This window comes from Macaca fascicularis, chromosome 9 (assembly GCF_037993035.2).
Source record: "Macaca fascicularis isolate 582-1 chromosome 9, T2T-MFA8v1.1".
Taxonomy (NCBI): Eukaryota; Metazoa; Chordata; class Mammalia; order Primates; family Cercopithecidae; genus Macaca; species Macaca fascicularis.
In genome coordinates, this window is record NC_088383.1 from 104,830,084 (window position 1) to 104,846,672 (window position 16,589).

The 16,589-nt window shown below is 38.2% G+C and overlaps 1 protein-coding gene across 1 annotated transcript in view; it reads left to right on the top strand.

Annotated features, from left to right (window-relative positions):
* Window positions 1-253: 253 nt before the first annotated feature.
* CC2D2B (coiled-coil and C2 domain containing 2B) overlaps window positions 254-16,589 on the top strand; it is a 120,637-nt gene continuing 104,301 nt past the window's right edge. The window contains 5 exon segments of the mRNA XM_065520131.2: window positions 254-371; window positions 5,362-5,422; window positions 7,685-7,761; window positions 8,142-8,207; window positions 10,574-10,669. Coding sequence (XP_065376203.1) covers window positions 330-371; window positions 5,362-5,422; window positions 7,685-7,761; window positions 8,142-8,207; window positions 10,574-10,669 — 342 coding nt within the window. The 5' untranslated portion in view covers window positions 254-329.

Sequence of the window (16,589 nt, forward strand, 5' to 3'; positions counted from 1 at the left end):
CTCTGTAGCACAATTTGAAGTCAGTGGTATGGTTTGGCTTTTAGTATAGCTTTGTAGTACAATTCGAAGTCAGTGATATGGTTTGGCTGTGTCCCCATCCAAAATCTCATCTTGAATTATAATCCCCATAATCCCCATGTGTCAATGGGGGGACCACGTGGAGGTAATTGGATCATGGGAGTGGTTTCCCCCATGCTGTTCTTGTTAGAGTGAGTGAGTGAGCCTCACAAGATCTGATGGTTTTATAGGCGTTTGGCATTGCCCCGCTTGCACTCACTCTGTGCTGCTGCCCTGTGAAGAAGGTGCCTACTTCTCCTTTGCCTTCTGCCATGATTGGAAGTTTCCTGAGGCCTCCCCAGCAATGCAGAACTGTGAGTCAATTAAACTTCTTTCCTTTATAAATTACCCGGTCTCAGGTATTTCTTTATAACAGCGTGAGAATGGACTACAGTCAGGTAATGTGATTTCTTGAGTCTTGTGTTTTCCTGCTCAGGATAGCTCTGGCTATTCTGAGTCTCTTTAGGTTTCCTACAAATTTTAGGATTACTTTTTCTATTTTTGTGAAGAACGTTCTTGGTATTTTGATAGGGACTGGATTAAATATGTAGATTGTTTTGAATAGAATGGACATTTTAACAGTATTGATTCTTCCAATCCATGAACATGAAATATCTTTCCATTTTTTGTGTATCCTCTTCAGTTTCTTGCATTTTATAGTTCTCATTGTGGACATCTTTTACTTCTTTGATTAAGTTAATTCCTAGGTATTTAATTTGATTTGTAACTATTGTAAGTGGGATTATTTTCTAGATTTCTTTTTCAGATTGTTTGCTGTTGGCATACAGAAACGCTAATGACTTTTGTATATCGATTTTCTATCCTGCAACTTTGCTGAATTTGTTCATCATATTTAATAGTTTTTTTTGGTGAAATCTTTATGTTTTTCTAAATACATAATTATATAATCTCCAAACAAGGAAAACTTGAGTTCTTTCTTTCCAATTTGGATGCCCTTTATTTCTCTCGTCTGATTGCTCTAGCTAGGACTTTTAGTACATGTCGAACAACAGTGGGGAAATTAGGCATGCTTGTTTTATTCCAGATCTTAGAGGACAGGCTTTCAGTTTTTCCCTGTTTGGTATAACACTAGCTGTGGGTCTGTCACATATGACTTTTAGTGTGTTGGGGTATATTTCTTATATACCCAGTTTTTGAAGATTTTTTTCATGAAGTGATGTTGAATTTTATCAAATGCTTTTTCAGCATAAATTGAAATAATCGTATGATTTTTGTCTCTCATTCTGTTGATATGGTGTATCATATTGTTTGAATTGTGTATGTTTAACCACCCTTGCATCCCTGTGATGAATCCCATTTGGTCATAATGAATGATCTCTTTAATATGATGTTGAATTCGGCTTGCTAGTATTTTGTTGAGAATTTTTGCATCAATGTTCATCAGATACATTGGCCTGTACTTTTCTTTTTTTGATGTCACTTTGTCTGGTTTTAGTATCAGGGTAATACTTGTAGAATGAGTTTGGAAGTATTCCCTTGTCCTCTATTTTTTGGAACAGTTTGAGTAGGATTGATATTAGTTCTTTAAATATTTGCCAAAATTTAGCAGTGAAGCCATCAGGTCCCAGGCTTTTCTTTGCTTGGAGACTTTTTATTATGGCTTTGATCTTGCTACTTCTTATTGGTCTATTCAAGTTTTGGATTTCTTCATGGTTCAATCTTGGTAGGTTGTATGTGTCTAGGAGTTTATTCATTTCTTCTGGGTTTTTAAATTTACTGGCATATAATTTCTCATAATGGCCTCTAATGGATCCTTTAAATTTCTGCAGTATCAGTTGTAATGTCTCCTTTTTCATCTCTGATTTTATTTATTTGGGTTTTCTCTCTCTTTATCTTAGTGGGTCTGGCTAATGGTTTGTCAATTTTGTTTAACTTTTCAAAAAAACAGCTTTTTGTTTCATTGGTATTTTCTATTTTTTTATTTTAATGTGATTTATTTCCTGCTCTTGTTTTTACTATTTCTTCTATGAATTTTGGGTTTGATTTGCTCTTGCTTTTCTAGTTTTTTAAGATGCATCTTTAGGTTGTTTATTTGAATTTTTTTTCTTTTTAAAAATTTTTTGACATAGACACTTATTGCTGTAAACTTTTCTCTTAGTACTGCTTTTGCTGTATCCCATAGGTCTTGGTATGTTATGTTTCAATTTTCATTTGTTTCAAGGAATTTTCTTAATTTCTTCATTGAGCCACTGGTCATTCAGAGGCATATTGTTTGTATAGTTTCCAAAGTTCCTCTTGTTATTGACTTTTGATTTTATTCCATTGTAGTCAGAGAAGATACTTGATATGATTTCAAAAGTTTTGAATTTTTAAAGATCTGTTTTGTAGCCTAACATATGGCCCATTCTTGAGAATGATCTATGTGGTGAAGAGAAGAATGTGTATTCTTCAGCCGTTGGATGAAACGTTCTGTAAATATCTATTAGGTCCATTTGGTCTTTAGTTTAGATAAAGTCTAAACTATTAGGTCCATTTGGTCTTTAGTTTAGATAAAAAATTATCTTTAGATAATTTTTTGGTTGATTTTCTGTCTGGATGATCTTTTCAGTGTTGAAAGTGGGATGTTGAAATCTCCAACTATTGCTGTATTGGTTGTCTATCTCTCTGTTTAGCTCTAATAATATTTGTTTTATATATCTGGGTGCTTCAGTGTTGGGAGCACATGTATTTACAATTGTTACATCTTGATGAATTGATCCCTTTTATATCATGACCTTCTTTGTTTTTGTCTTGAAATTTATTTTATCTAATATAATTATAGCTATTCCTGATCTTTTTTGGTTTCCATTTGCATGGAATATCTTTTATCATCCTTTTCAGTGTTTATGTGTTTTTACAGGTGAAATGTGTTTTTTCACCTGTTTTACAGGTGAAATGTAGGTCTCACCCAAGGCCTATTGGTGAGAGTCCTGAGAGTCTTGATGTTTATTCAAGCCCCAAGGACTATTTAGTGAGAAAATGATGAATCCTGCCAGGACTAGGTCTTCCCCTTCAGTGAAGCAGTTCCCTTCTGGCCTAGGGTGGGTTTAGAAATGCCATTGAAGGGCGAGGGCCTGGGGTCAGGGGTTTTAGGAATTTGTTTGGTGCTTTATTTTACTGGGGCTGAACTGGTACCCAGATTGCAAGACTAAGTCCTCTCTGCTTTTCCCCTTTCTTTCCTCAAGCAGAAGGGCTGTCTGCTCATGGGCACCACTGCCCCAGGCCAGTGGTGACTATACCCTGACTACCACTGATGTTTATTCAAGGCCCAAGGGGTTTTTAGTCAGCAGTTGGTGAGTCCTACCAAGCCTGGTTCTCTCCCATCAGAGCTGCAGGTTCCTTTCTGGCCCAGGATGGGTCTAGAAATGCCCTCCAAGGGCTAAGGTCTAGAATCAGGGACTTTAGGAGTCTGCTTGGTACACTTTATTTGACTGTGGCTGAGCTGGATACCCAAGTGTATTATTAGTCCATTCTCACACTGCTATAACAATACTACCCTTTAAAATGTAATTTATAAAGGAAAGAGGTTTAATTGACTCACAGTTCCGCATGCTTGGGAAGGCCTCAGGAAACTTAGAATCATGGTGGAAGGTGAAGGGGAAGCAAAGACCTTCACATGGTGGCAGGAGAGAGAAATGCAAGCAGGGGAAACACCAGACACTTGCAAAACCATCTGATCTTGTGAAAACTCATTCACTATTATGAGAACAACGTGGGGGAAACCACCCCCATGATCCAATCACCTCCCACTAGGTCTCTCCCTCAGCACCTGGGGATTACAATTCAAGATGAGATTTGGGTGGGGACACAAAGCCTAACCATATCACCAAGTTGCAAGACAAAGTCATGTTTACTCTTCCTCCTCCTTTTCTCGAGCAGAAGGTGTCTCTCACTGTGGCCACCACAGGTGGAAATGTGCTGGGTCACACCTGAAGCCAACACAATACTGGGTCTTGCCCAAGGTCATGGTGACTACAGACTGGCTACCACTGATGTTTATTCAAGGCCCAAGGGTTCTTTAGTCAGCAGGTGGTGAATCTGCCAGGATTGCAACCTTTCCTTCAGGGCAGTGGGTTCTCTTCTGGCCCAGTGTCGGTCTAAAAATGTTATCTGGGAGACAGTGCCAGGAGTGGGGGCTTTAGGACTCTGCTTGGTGCTTTATTTTACAATGGCTGAGCTGGTATCCAAGTTGCAAGACAAAGTACTCTTTGCTCTTCCCTCTTATCCTGGAGCTGTGAGCTGTACTGCCTGAAGTTGGGGGAGGGATGATGCAAGCACTCCCTTGGCCACCCCAGCTGGTGTCTCACTGGATCTTGTGCACCCTGAATCCACTGGCTGTGAGCCCTGCACAGTACCAGGACTTGCCGGGGAATTGCGGTCCTTGTGGACTAGACTGCCTTTCAAATTCATTAGGACCCCAGAGTGCTTTAGCCAATGATGGTGGGCCTAGCTGGAAGTCAGGTTCTGACTGCTGGGATGGACAATTCCCCTCTGGCTAGGGCTTGTCTAAATGCTCCCTCTGTGGGCACTGGCCAAATTCTGCCCTGTGTTGCTTTCCGCTATGTTAGGGGAGCAGGGAATTCCAATGCAAAGTCCCCCAATCACTTTGCTGTCCTTCTCCACAAGTGCATAGATTCTCTCTTCCTGCCACACTGCCTGACGATGAGAGAGACGTGGTATAGGCAATTCAAGATCGTCTTTCCTACTCTCTTCAGTACCTCTTTCCTTGATGTGATGTTAAAACTAGGCACTATGATTGCTCACCTGATTTTTGGGTCTTATGAAGGTGCTTCTTATGTGGATAGTTGTTCAATTTGTTGTTCCTGCAGTGCAGATGATTGCTGGAGGATTCTATTCAGCCATCTTGCTTTACCTCCTAAGAGAGAATAATTTCACCGTATATAAAGAGCTCATACAAATTGATAAAAAGGTGAAATTTAAGAAAGCAAGCAAAAATATGTGAACTGGTATTTTAAAGGAGACGATGTTCAAAGGACTGATGAATATTTGAAAAGATATGAGAATACATAATGATAATGAGAACACATAGACACAGGGCGGGGCATATCACACGCCTGTTGGAGGGTTGGGGGCTGGGGGAGGGATAGCATTGGGAGAAATACCTAATGTAAATGATGAGTTGATGGGTGCAGCAAACCAACATGGCACATGTATACCTATGTGACAAACCTGCGTGTTGTGCACATGTACCCTAGAACTTAAAGTATAATAATAATAATAATAATAAAAGATGTTCAATGACAAAACAAGATGCAAGTTTAACCCTCCCTGCTTTTTTTGCAGATGTCAGAAGAGATGGATAATGTTACAGCTGAAGAAATTACAGACAAGCATCTCCAAAAAGGTTCTCAATAAGTATACCATAACTCTGATACTCTTCATTTTTATTTTTAAAAGATGTAAATGATTAATCCTGTGCCAGGGTTTCAGCTGGGAACACAATTTCCTAAGGAATCAGTTTAAAGAGAAATTAAATGTCCTAAATAAAACAAGATGGGCATAAGGAAATACATAGAAAAGTCAATGGATGTAATAAAGCTGAATTTAATTTTCTTTTTGTCACTGCACACGTGGAGAGATTCCACTGGCGGTGAGACTGTTTTAGACCACAAAGATACATAGGTGCAGAACCTGCTTCAGCAAACTTCAAATCTCAGGGAGAAAAATACATAAATAATGGTTGAGCTCTGGTTCATTCACCAAGCAAATATTTATTGAGCATGTATTATATGCCATCTGCCATTCTAAGTTATGGGAATAGAGTATAAACAAAACCAACTAGTCATTTTTAAATTTTACCAAGAAATACTGTGGTTAAACATGGAGATTCTCATGACCTATAGTTAGTTATTTAGCTTTATGCTTACCCTTTATTTCTACAAACTTCTCTGTAACCTTTAAGCACTCAAAGGCAGAGAATAGAAAAAGTAAAAAGCAAGGCAAAGTGATCAATAGATCCTTAATTTTTTACTGTACCTAGGGTATTGCATGATCTTGCATGATCTCTTTTATTCCATCCAGTGAAGGAGCAGAAAATAACACATGACTTGGAGTACACACAAGGGCTTCAGACTTTTTTTTTTTTTTTTTTTTTTTAAGAAACAGAGCCTTGCTCTGCTGCCTAAGGCTGGAGTGCAGTAGTGCAGTCATAGCTCACTGCGGCCTTAGACTTCTGGGCTCAAGCGATGGTCCCACCTCAGCCTCTCAAGTAGCTGGGACTACAGGCATGTATGTTAATTTTTTTTTTTTTTTTTTTTTTTTGAGATGGAGTTTTGCTCTTGTTGCTCAGACTGGAGTGCAATGGCGCGATCTTGGCTCACCGCAATCTCCGCCTCCTGGGTTCAAGTGGTTCTCCTGCCTCAGCCTCCCGAGTAGCTGGGATTACAGGCATGTGCCACCATGCCCAGCTAATTTTGTATTTTTAGTAGAGATGGAGTTTCTCCATGTTGGTCAGTCTGGTCTCAAACTCCTGACCTCAGGTGATCTGCCCACCTCGGCCTCCCAAAGTGCTGGGATTACAGGCGTGAGCCACTGTACCTTGCCCCTCAATTTTTTTTTGTAGAGACAGAGTCTTGCTATGTTGCCCAAGCTGGTCTCAAATTCCTGGCCTGAAGCAATCCTCCTGCCTCGGCCTCCCAAAATGCTGAGATTGCAGGCATAAGCCTTCTTTATACCCTATAAAACTTTCCTTTTCTCTAATAGTTGGAAAAAGCAGGGGTGAGAATTTTGTAATGATTTTACAAAACTAACATAATTAAAATGGGTATCCAGAGACTTATCGCTCTTCTTTTTTAGATTCCTCTCTTTTCGGTTTAATAAAATTGAAGTAACCAGGCTTTGATATTTGTGTATTAGTATACTCCACAGAGATGTCTCACAGATTTTTAAAATCTGAGCTTTGTTTTTGTTTTGTTTTGTTTTGTTTTTGGCCAAAGATGGGCTCTGGCCAGTAGCTGAGGAAGCAACAAAAGAAGGTGACAGAGACCTACTATGTACCCACAATAATTAAAAATTTAAAACAGAGGGCTGAGTGCCGTGGCTCATGCCTGTAATCCCAGCACTTTGGGAGGCTGAGGTGGGTGGATCACCTGAGGTCAGGAGTTTAAAACCATCCTGGCCAACATGGCGAAACCCCATCTCTACTAAAAATACAAAAAAGAAAGTTAGCCGGGTGCGGTGGCGCATGCCTGTAATCCCAGCTACTCGGGAGGCTGAGGCAGGAGAATTGCTTGAACCCGGGAGTGGGAGGTTGCAGCGAGCCAAGATGGTGCCATGGCACTCCGGCCTGGGTGACAAGAGCAAAACTCTGTCTCCAAAAAAAAAAAAAAAGTTTAAAAAGAAAGTGACAGAGGATAGAAAAGTTGTCACAAAGAAAAACAAAAATCAGTGCTGAATGGGTGAAGGTATTTATTCCAGATGGAAAAGGGGAAAGGACATCTATTGGTCTTAGAGTCTAAGCTCTTGTAAGACAATAACCTAGTTTTCATAATTGTCATGAGGCTTAGAAATGCATGCAATTAAAGAATTTAATAAATACTTTTGCTGCTATTGTTGTTTAATTATAATAAAGTGTCATAAACTCTTTATTATGTTGGTTTCCTGATAGATTTAGATGCAGAAGAAAATCAAAATGTAGTAAAGACAATGAGAGGCAAAGTGAGAGAAAAGCTAAAAATTTCTAAGGTAATGCTTTTTAAAATTTCCTGTTTTCAAATTTACTATGTAAATGAGACATTTAGCACAGTAAAATTTTCTTTGTCAAAAGAGAGCTGAAATTCTGTGTTAATATAGCTCCTTAATTCCTAAAGGCTTCCTATATATATATTTTCCTTTTGTCTCATAACATCCTTATAATGTCAAACCTAAAGCCAGGAAGAGCTAGGTGATTTGGTCATAGTAATTATAAATGATATTTCAGTATGTTTACTGGTATTTCATATACACATACCATACTTTTTAAAAGAAAAGCATTGCAAAGTATTGAAATTTATAAATTTTGGATAAAAGACTTATGAGCACCATTATGTCTATTTCTGAAAAGATTTATTTCTGTTGTGTTTCAGATTAATAAAGGTGAAAAATCTTCAATGGAGCAGCTCGTTGAGAGCAAAATATATCAAAGGTCCAAGGTGAATAACTTTTCTCTGTTTTTACTTTTTAAAACAGCTTTATGGAAATAGAGTTTACATAGCAAAACTTCACCCATTTGAAGTGTGTGACTCAATGATTTCTAGTAAATTTACAGAATTGTTTAATCAATACCACAGTTTAATTTTTATCACCCAAAAAAGATTCCTCTTTATCAGTGATTGCCCATTTGCAATCACGCTCTATTCTTACTTGACATTACTTTTTATCCTAAAAAAAATTATAATAAAATATTGTTAAAAGATAAACTTAGGAACATTAACATTTTAAAGAGTTTATTTGAACAGACAACAATTCATGAATTGAGGAGTGCCAGTCTGCAGATGGTTAGGGCTCCACCGAAGGGGCATGCAGGGAAAGCTTTTAAACGGTGCATGCGGAAGTAAGGCAAAGAAAACATTGATTGACTAGAATGGAGCAGTAGCCTTAAAGTTCCTCGTTAGAGATTAGTTGGCAGTTTCTGATTGGTAAAACTAAAGTTTCATTTTCGTTGGATAGCGCCATTCACACTGAGTTGGGTTTTGGTTTGCTTACATAGGAACTCAGGGCCCTAGAGCTGCTTCCGTCTAATGGCCTCCCAATTAATTATTTTCACAATGTTATAGGTGATATCCAACTTACAGATTTGTAATGTGTAATCAATATTTGAAAAGTCAATGTGTAATCACATATTTGGAACTTGAAATGACAAAACAACTCATATTTTTAGAGAGTTATATTATTTAGAGTACAAGCTAAGTAGCTGTAACAAAAAGATTCAAAGTAAAGTGTTTTCATTAAGATAGAAGTTACCTTTTTCTCTAACATAACAAGTCAGTAATCGGGGCTGATAGGAAAGTTTTGCCATCTCCAGTATGTGGTTTCCATCTGTGAGTCCAATGGCAAAGCTCTAGTTTTCCATTTGCTAGCGAAAGGGAAGGGGGAAAGAAAGAACCAAAGGATTTTAGGTTGATCTTTTAGGGGACAAGACCAGCAAACTGCACATATCACTTCCACCAAATGAATGTGGAAGAAGTGTCTAGGTTCCACTATTAGAGATGGGAGAAAAGACTGTAAAGAGCAAGTAATAGTTTCTGCCACAAGCACCTAGAGTATATAACTGCACATTTTAAAATGCAAACTTTTTTTTTTTTTTAATTTTTCTTTGGCTCCTCCACAGAGCCCCTCTTAGGTACTTAATAAAAATTATTTTAATTAAATGTAAAGGTAAAAGCAGACTAAAAAGTGATGTTTATGTGCATGTTATTCACTTAACACATGAATTAAAACATGCCTGAATTGGATTTAATTTCACTACGAATAGTAAAAACTATAAAGAGTTAAAAAGTTTGTCAAGGTCAATCCATTGAGTATCAGGAAAAGGGATTAAAAGGAAGAGAAATTGACTTCTAAGAAACACAATCCCAGTTACCACACAGGGGTATCTGCTCAGGAAGCAGATTTAAGCAAGCGATTTTGAGATATGCAGAGATGATGGGGGGTAAAAGTATATACTGACAGTTCATATAAGCAGCACTGTTACAAGGTGAATAACTTTTAAGTTAATGTCATGCCTACATTGTAGGTACAAACAGAATATAAAGATAAGCTTTTATCTTATAAGATAAAATCTTATAATTTTATACTTTATAAAATTATATCTTACATAAAATTGTATCTTATAATTTTATAGTTTACATATTTTAAATTATTTGATTCCTAGAAACTATGAGTTTTACTTTTTATTATAGAATTGATTGCTTTCCCAAGCCTTCCTTAAAACAGTTCATTTTAATATATGTGTGTGAGAAAGAAGTGATGTGATTTATCAATTCAAAGAGTCAGACTTTACAAGAGTGAAAAATGAGAGCTTCTTTATCAGTGGGTTTACAACTAAGAATATACCACTTTTCAGACTTTCAATTGCTTCTAACTCCATGAAAGATTGTGGGCTGAGGTGGCAGTCTGTGTGTGTGTGTGTGTATGTGTGTGCGCACGTGCACACACGCGCACACCTTAACAGGACAGCACTAAAAACAAGGAGAAAAAAGAAAGCTCCACTGGAGCCAGCATTTTGGTCAAACTCTTTCCTCCCAGACTAGAGTGAGGAGATAGTTTGGGAAGATGAAGATTTTGGCTCTATATTCTGGCTTTTCTTGCAGTTACCAGAACATTAGAAACAGAACAAAAATAAAAAATTCATGAACCAAACAGACTCAAAGCTAAATATACCTTGATATTATCTGCCTTGGTGCTCCCTGTTCGCTAGCGAGGTAACAATTATGTTTACCCTATTACAGAAAAGTATTTCCTTTACTTATAAGCAGAAAAAGCATTTATTTCAGCACTAAATACTGGTTTATCATAGTTGTCTCCACAGACCGAAGTCTCATTGGATGAAAGTCTTTCATTTTTCATTCTGAGTGGTGAAGAAGGTTCAGCTTTGGGCAAGTCTTCAGAGCAGGTTGGATTTATTCTCTTCCCTCCCACCATCTCACTCTCAGGAAAAAATGATTCCTTATTAAAAGCGCAGAATGAAATACTTGGATGGGAGATGAAGTTTTATTATCATGCCTCTTCTTTTTGAATTGAGAAGCTGTTCATAATAATAAAACCTAGCATTTATTGAGTGCGCTCTGAATGCTCAGTGATTACTAAGTTTTTAACGTGGATTGTAGCATTCAATCCTCATCTTAACTCTGAGGCAGGCCTTATGCTTATCTTTACAGGTGACGAAAATCAGGCAAAGAGGGTTAAGCCTTGATAGAGCTGGAAAGTCTAGGCTGTCAGCTCAAAAGCTAATCCAATCCCAAGGCCTCTTCTAGTCAGTCTCTCTCAGTCCCCCTCAGACTGTGTAGTCTCCCTGTTTCTCTGGGGTTGCCCTTTCCTCCAGTCCTACTTAGCCTCACTGGTCTTCCCCATCTCCTCTTGACTTGTCTCCCTATCTGCTGTTGTTCCTGGACACTTTCTTCTATCCCTCTGTACCTTCCAGTCTCCCCACAGTCTTCTTGAGCCCCCTGCTACCCAGTACCTCCTATTCCCAGTAGTTCTACATAATGTCTCTTGCCACCTCTTGGGCCCTCCAGATCGCTCAGGTCCCCTGTCAAGTCCCTCTGGGACCCCCATTTGCCTTTCTACTTCCACCTCCCAGTCCCTTCCAGTCACCTTTCTTTGCATTCTGCTCCAGTTCTTTCATTCTAATTTTGTTATTGTTTTTTGCACAATTAAAAAAAAACTATTTTAAAATTTTGAACAAGTAAAACATACACAGTATAAAAACGTAATGCAGAAAGCCACAGGAAGAAAATAAAAATCACCTGAAATCCCACTAACCTAAGATAGTCACTATTATCATTTTTTTCATACTTTTCTCTATGCTTAGCCCTGTACATGCACACACACAGTTTTTATTACTACTATACTTTAAGTTCTGGGATACTTGTGGTGAACGTGCAGGTTTGTTACATCGGTATACACATGCCATGGTGATTTGCTTGCACCCATCAACCCATCATCTCCATTAGGTATTCTTCTAATGCTATCCCTCCCCTAATCCCCCACCCCCTGACAGGCCCCAGTGTGTGATATTGCCCTCCCTGTGTCCATGTGTTCTCATTGTTCAGCTCCCACTTATGAGTGAGAACATGCGATGTTTGGTTTTCTGTTCCTGTGTTAGTTTCCTGAGAATGATGGTTTCCAGCTTCATCCAGGTCCCTGCAAAGGACATGAACTCCTCCTTTTTTATGTCTCCATAGTATTCCATGGTGTATATGTGCCACATTTTTTTTTTATTCGGTCTATCATTGATGGGTATTTGGGTTGTCCAAGTCTTTGCTATTGTGAACAGTGCTGCAGTAAACATAAACATGTGCATGTGTCTTTATAGTAGAATGATTTGTAATCCTTTGGGTATATACCCAGTAATGAGATTGCTTAGTCAATAATGGTATTTCTGGTTCTAGAACCTTGGGGAATTGCCGCAGTGTCTTCCACAATGGTAGAAGACACTCCCACCAACAGTGTAAAAGCGTTCCTATTTCTCTCTATGCTCTCCAGCATCTGTTGTTTCCTGACTTTTTAATGATCACCATTCTAACTGGTGTGAGATGGTATCTCATTGTGGGTTTAATTTGCGTTTCTCTAATGACCAGTGATGGTGAGCTTTTTTTTCATATGTTTGCTGGCTGCATAATGTCTTCTTTTGAGAAGTGTCTGTTCATATCCTTTGCCCACTTTTTGATGGGGTTGTTTTTGTCTTGTAAATTTGTTTAAGTTATTTGTAGATTCTGAATATCAACCCTTTGTCAGATGGATAGATTGCAAAAATTTTCTCCCATTATGTAGGTTGCCTGTTCACTCTGGTGATAGTTTCTTTTGCTGTGCAGAAGCTCTTTAGTTTAATTAGATCCCATTTGTCAATTTTGGTTTTTGTTGCCATTGCTTTCGTGTTTTAGTTATAAATCCTTTGCCCATGCCTATGTCCTGAATATTATTGCCTAGGTTTTCCTGTAGGGTTTTTATGGTTTTAGATCTTACATTTAAGTCTTTAATCCATCTTGAGTTAATTTTTGTATAAGGTGTAAGGAAGGGATCCAGTTTCAGTTTTCTGCATATGGCTAATCAGGTTTCCTAACACCATATATTAAATAGGGAATCCTTACCCCATTGCTTATTTTTGTCAGGTTTATCAAAGATCAGATGGTTGTAGATGTGTAGCGTTATTTCTGAGGCCTCTGTTCTGTTCCATTGGTCTATATATCTATTTTCATACCAGTACCATGCTGTTTGGTTACTGTAGCCTTGTAGTATAGTTTGAAGTCAGGTAACGTGATGCCTCCAACTTTTTTCTTTTTGCTTAGTATTGTCTTGGCTATACAGGCCCTTTTTTGGTTGCATATGAAATTTAAAGTATTTTTTTCTAATTCGGTGAAGAAAGTCAATGGTAGCTTGATGGGGATAGCATTGAATCTATAAATTACCTTGGGCAGTATGGCCATTTTCACGATATGATTCTTCCTATCCATGAGCATGGAATGTTCTTCCATTTGTTTGTGTCCTATTTTATTTCATTGAGCAGCGGTTTGTAGTTCTCCTTGAAGAGGTCCTTCACATCCCTTGTAAGTTGGATTCGTAGGTATTTTCTTCTCTCCGTAGCAATTGTGAATGGGAGTTCACTCGTGATTTGGCTCTCTGTTTGTCTATTATTGGTGCATAAGAATGCTTTTGATTTTTGCACATTGATTTTGTATCCTGAGACTTCGCTGAAGTTGCTTATCAGTTTACAGAGGTTTTGGGCTGAGACGATGGGGTTTTCTACATATACAATCATGTCATCTGCGAACAGACAATTTGACTTCCTGTCTTCCTATTTTAATACCCTTTATTTCTTTCTCTTGCCTGATTTCCCTGGCCAGAACTTCCAATACTGTGTTGAATAGGAGTGGTGAGAGAGGGTATCCTTGTCTTGCACCAGTTTTCCGAGGGAATGGTTCCAGCTTTTGCCCATTTAGTTTGATATTGCCTGTGGGTTTGTCATAAATAGCTCTTATTATTTTGAGATACGTTCCATCAATACCTAGTTTATTGGGAGTTTTTAGCATGAAAGGGTGTTGAATTTTATCAAAGGTCTTTTCTGCATCTATTGAGATAATCATGTGGTTTTTGTCATTGGTTCTGTTTACGTGATGGATTATGTTTATTGATTTGCATATGTTGAACCAGCCTTGCATCCCAGGGGTGAAGCCCACTGATCATCGTGGATAAGATTTTTGATGTGGTGCTGGACTTGGTTTGCCAATATTTTATTGAGGATTTTTGCATCAATGTTCATCAGGGATATTGGCCTGAAATTTTCATTTTTCGTTATGTCTCTGACAGGTTTTGGTATCAGGATGATGCTGACCTCATAAAATGAGTTAGCAAGGAGTCCCTCCTTTTCTATTGTTTGGAATGGTTTCAGAGGGAATGGTACCAGCTCCTCTTTGTACCTCTGGTAGAATTCGGCTGTGAATCTTTCTGGTTCTGGGCTTTTTATGGTTGGTAGGCTATTAATTATTGCCTCAGTTTCAGAACCTGTTGTTGGTCTATTCAGGGATTCGACTTCTTCCTGGTTTAGTCTTGGGAGGGTGTATGTGTCCAGGAATTTATCCATTTCTTCTAGATTTTCTAGTTTATTTGTGTAGAGGTGTTAATAGTGTTCTCTGATGGTAGTTTGTATTTCTGTGGGATCAGTGGTGACATCCCCTTCATCATTTTTATTGCATCTATTTGATTCTCTTCTCTTTTCTTCTTTATTAGTCTGGCTAGTGGTCTATTTTGTTAATCTTTTCAAAAAACCAGCTCCTGGATTCATTGATTTTTTGAAGGGTTTTTTGTGTCTCTTATCTTCTTCAGTTCTGCTTTGATCTTAGTTATTTCTTGTCTTCTGCTAGCTTTTGAATTTGTTTGCTCATGTTTCTCTGGTTCTTTTAATTGTGATGTTAAGGTATCAATTTTAGATCTTTCCTGCTTTCTCCTGTGGGCATCTTGTGCTATAAATTTCCCTCTAAACACTGCATTAGCTGTGTCTCAGAGATTCTGGTACATTGTGTCTTTGTTCTCTTTGGTTTCAAATAACTTTTTATTTCTGCCTTAATTTCGTTATTTACCCAGTAGTCATTCAGGAGCAGGTTGTTCAGTTTCCATGTAGTTGTGCAGTTGTGAGTGAGTTTCTTAATCCTGAGTGCTAATTTGATTTGCACTGTGGTCTGAGAGACTGTTATGATTTCCATTCTTTTGCATTTGCTGAGGAGTGTTTTACTTCCAATTATGTTGTCAATTTTAGAATAAGTGTGATGTGGTGCTGAGAAGAATGTATATTCTGTTGATTTGGGGTGGAGAGTTCTGAAGAAGTCTGTTAGGTCCACTTGGTCCAGAGCTGAGTTCAAGTCCTGAATATCCTTGTTAATTTTCTGTCTCATTCATCTGTCTAATATTGACAGTTAGGTGTTAAGGTCTCCCACTATTATTCTGTGGGAGTCTAAGTCTCTTTGTAGGTCTCTAAGGACTTGCTTTATGAATCTGGGTGCCCCAGTGTTGGATGCATATATATATTTAGGATAGTTAACTCTTCTTGTTGCATCGATCCTTTACCATTATGTAATGTCCTTCTTTGTCTTTTTTCATCTTTGTTGGTTTAAAGTCTGTTTTATCAGAGACTAGGATGGCAACTCCTGCTTTTTTTTGCTTTCCATTTGCTTGGCAAATCTTCCTCCGTCCCTTTATTTTGAGCCTATGTGTGTCTTTGCATGTGAGATGGGTCTCCTGAATACAGCACACCAATGGGTCTTGACTCATTATCCAATTTGCCAGTCTGTATCTTTTAATTGGGGCATTTAGCCCATTTACATTTAAGGTTAATATTGTTATGTGTGAATTTGATCCTGTCATTATGATGCTAGATGGTTATTTTGCACATTAATTGATGCAGTTTCTTCATAGTGTCAATGGTCTTTACAATTTGGTATGTTTTTGCAGTGGCTGGCACTGGTTTTCCCTTTCCATATTTAGTGCTTTTTTCAGGAGCTCTTGTAAGTCAGGCCTGTGGTGACAAAATCTCTCAGCATTTGCTTGTCTGTAGAGGATTTTATTTCTCCTTCACTTATGAATTTTAGTTTGGCTGGATATGAAATTCTGGGTTGAAAATTCTTTTAAGAATGTTGAATATTGGCCCCCACTCTTTTCTGGCTTGTAGGGTTTCTGCATAGAGATCCACTGTTAGTCTGATAGGCTTCCCTTTGTGGGTAACCTGACCTTTCTCTCTGGCTGCCCTTAACATTTTTTCCTTCATTTCAACCTTGGTGAATCTGACGATTTTGTGCCTTGGGGTTGCTCTTCTCGAGGAGTATCTTGGTGGTATTCTCTGTATTTCCTGAATTTGAATGTTGGCCTGTCTTGCTAAGTTGGAGAAGTTCTCTTGGATAATATCCTGAAGAGTGTTTTCCAACTTAGTTCCATTCTCCTCGTCACTTTCAGGTACACCAATCAAATGTTGGTTTGGTCTTATCACATAGTCCCATATTTCTTGGAAGCTTTGTTTATTTCTTTTCATTCTTTTTTCTCTAATCTTGTCTTCATGCTTTATTTCATTAAGTTGACCTTCAATCTCTGGTATCCTTTCTTCTGCTTGATCGATTCAGCTATTGGTACTTTTGTATGCTTCATGAAGTTCTCGTGCTGTGTTTTTCAGCTCCATCAGGTCATTTATGTTCTTCTTTAAACTGGTTGTTCTAGTTAGCAATTCCTCTAACTTTTTTTCAAGGTTCTTAGCTTCCTTGCATTGGATTAGAACATGCGCCTTTAGCTCAGAGGAGTTTGTTATTACCCACCTTCTGAAGCCTACTTCT